Source organism: Pteropus vampyrus, unplaced genomic scaffold (genome assembly GCF_000151845.1).
Source record: "Pteropus vampyrus isolate Shadow unplaced genomic scaffold, Pvam_2.0 Scaffold287, whole genome shotgun sequence".
NCBI lineage: Eukaryota > Metazoa > Chordata > Mammalia > Chiroptera > Pteropodidae > Pteropus > Pteropus vampyrus.
In genome coordinates this window covers 344,646-347,268 of record NW_011889068.1, presented here as the reverse complement: position 1 = coordinate 347,268, position 2,623 = coordinate 344,646, and the positions used below count along the sequence as shown (strand labels likewise).

Sequence of the window (2,623 nt, the reverse complement as noted above, 5' to 3'; positions counted from 1 at the left end):
TCAAAATTTTAGCAAATAAAAGCAAAAAGGAATGCATTTTCTATGGTAAGAGTACAACATACAGGATTCTGTTAATCATTGTCTCCAAATGGGAAAGGAAGAATTTTTTATCCATTAGTGTCAAGTTTTAGAAGGAAGAATCTGAATTTTAGAAGAGGCTAGAAAATTACCTATTAACTACGGAAAAGTGTTGATCTTGGAGCCAATATCAGATGTTAGAGCTAGTTAGGTTTCTTTTTCAAAAATAAATTGCACAAGCAGGAATGGACACCAGAGGAGGGGCCTCAGGGGAACCCTTTCCTCAGGGCTTTATTTTTCACCATGGTAAATTTACTAATGAAGACTTGAGCAAAATGCGGATCAACCGTATAATGGTATGTTTTCACAGTGGAGGGGAGAGGTTCCACAGCTACCACAGGGCATGGTGTCTGCATGGAAGAGCAGCTGGGGGACAGGTGACAAGATGTCTTTGTGACATAGTCCACAAGTCTGCTGTACTGTTGCTCTGATAGTCTCTCTCGGACTCCGTCCACCTGGGATCCAAAAATAAAAGATGCTTTAGTTGTTAAACTCATAAGGAGACTACCACAACAAAACTACTCCTTTTCTTCTGCCTTGATACATTTGATATATTTTTAGGTTACCTAATAAAGCCATTTAATCCAAAACCGTTTCCCTTTTCTTCTTGCAATAACTCTAATTTCAGCAGTATAACAAAAAGCTACACAAGAACATAAGGACAACCTCCTTTGAATAAGCATTTGGTGGTATGTAAAACTCCCATGTTTAAAGTTGATTTGGTAACATTTTACTCGTTAACTATTAAAACACTTGTCACTGCTCTTTATTAACCAGCCCAGGAACAAAGAATGAATCCTGCTAAACCCCTTTCACAGGGGGTTTCTGCTTAAATCTAATCACAGTTAAACTAAGCTCTGAAATAAAAGCCGTTCGCCTGCGTCCTCAACCCTTTTCAGACAACCTTTTCAGTCTAACAGAAAAAGTGAAGGGCACGTTTTTCAAACCAGTGGCTTTGGACAGAGCAGTAAAAAAATACCTTTTGAACTGTAACATTTTCTGTTTTTATAAATACTAGGATTTAAAGCCAGATAAAATAAAACTGGGCAGAGGAAGGGGAAATTTTTATGGAAAAAAGGAGGATGCAAAGTACATTTATGGTTCATAAAAGTCTGGCTCATCTTCAGTGGAACTCAAACAACTGAAATATACTACGTAAGTTCGTAAGTGAGGTTTTCTGAGAAAGCACCCATCAAAGGCAGTCGGAGCTATAAATTACTCCCACCCTGAATCTGTAGCGAACTAGTGTGTACATAAGGGGACTGGTAAGTTTCCAGTGTAAGCCTCGGGTCTGTGGGAATCAGGTAGCCACTGACCTTACAGTGGTTTTTACTAAATGTTGGCAAGCCCACTCTGGAAGAATTAAAAACTTTTAAAGAGGGCTTTTTAGTTCTCAAAGTAGTAACATAAAGAATTTCTGTATGTTTCCTGTGCAGGGCACATAAACAATGGCCAAAGGTGTCTTAAAAGTTGCAGAAAGCCAGTGGGGTGGTAAAGAGGCCGGCAGAATAGTAAGCAGGGTATCTGTTAGAGTTTGCGTCTCATTTTTAGTCTTAGGAAGAAAAATAAAGGCCCCCAAAGATTCACTGACACATGAAAGCTGCGCAGCACCAGGCAAAAGCCAGAGCCCCGATGATATCATTTGATGGGGTCAGAATCCATCTGGAAAGCTTTGCATGCACAGTCCTAATTGCTCCTCCTGAACGGCAGCACAGGAAAACCGTGTTGTGGAAGGAACCTGGCCAAGGAGTAAACTGACCTGATTCATTTTGAGCTTCTCATAAGGGATTTCAGTAATGTGCCAGGCACATTAAGCAATTATTACCCTAAAAATGGCTGCATTTAACCAAGAAAAGCAAATGCTGATTTTAAAAAATCTGAATCCTCCCATATTTGAATAAACTGAATGATGTCATCTACAAGTTAATTCCTTTCAAAATTCAAAGGAGCTGTGTTTCCTAGTATCTAAAGCAAAAACCAGAAAAGCCATTTTATATAAAGATCTTAAAATACTGTTCTTAGTTTTCCCTGGAAGACAGCAGGTAGGCTTCTTAACCCAGCTTTATGTCTGTGGATTAGGTTGGTATGCACTGACATGGGTGCCAACCACAGAAAATTCACTGTGTCAAACAGCACCACTGAGTGACCCCCCGACCACACACACGCACGTACAGACTCTACACTGGATTACAGCACTCTGAAGGAAGGGTTTACTGTCTCAGGAGAAAAGTGACTAGTTTGTTCTGCAGCTTGAGTACCCTTTGGGGTGACTGGAAAAATTTGGGGTTTGGACACAGGACTAAGGGGGCAATTGTTTCTTATGAGGAATTGAGGGGAGAGGTAAAGTGGAATAGATACTAAGTAGAATTTGGAGGCTGAAGCACACTGGACATCTACCTTTTCTGTCCAGTGCCAGGCGCTGCCATCTGAGCTCAGTATCTCTGATCACAGCCCTGCAGTTCCTGCTCAGTCTTTTTCCACGTCTGTTTTTGCCATCCCTTAATCCCAACCCTCTGTCATCCCTGACCACCGATGGAAAAGCAGC

At 40.9% G+C, this 2,623-nt stretch overlaps 1 protein-coding gene across 1 annotated transcript in view; it reads right to left on the bottom strand.

Moving 5' to 3' along the window:
- Nucleotides 1-260: 260 nt before the first annotated feature.
- LOC105302910 (vacuolar protein sorting-associated protein 13B) overlaps nt 261-2,623 on the bottom strand; it is a gene marked incomplete at its 5' end in the record, with an annotated part of 342,584 nt that continues 340,221 nt past the window's right edge. The window contains one exon of the mRNA XM_023521022.1: nt 261-533. Coding sequence (XP_023376790.1) covers nt 285-533 — 249 coding nt within the window. The remainder of the gene's footprint in view (nt 534-2,623) is intronic.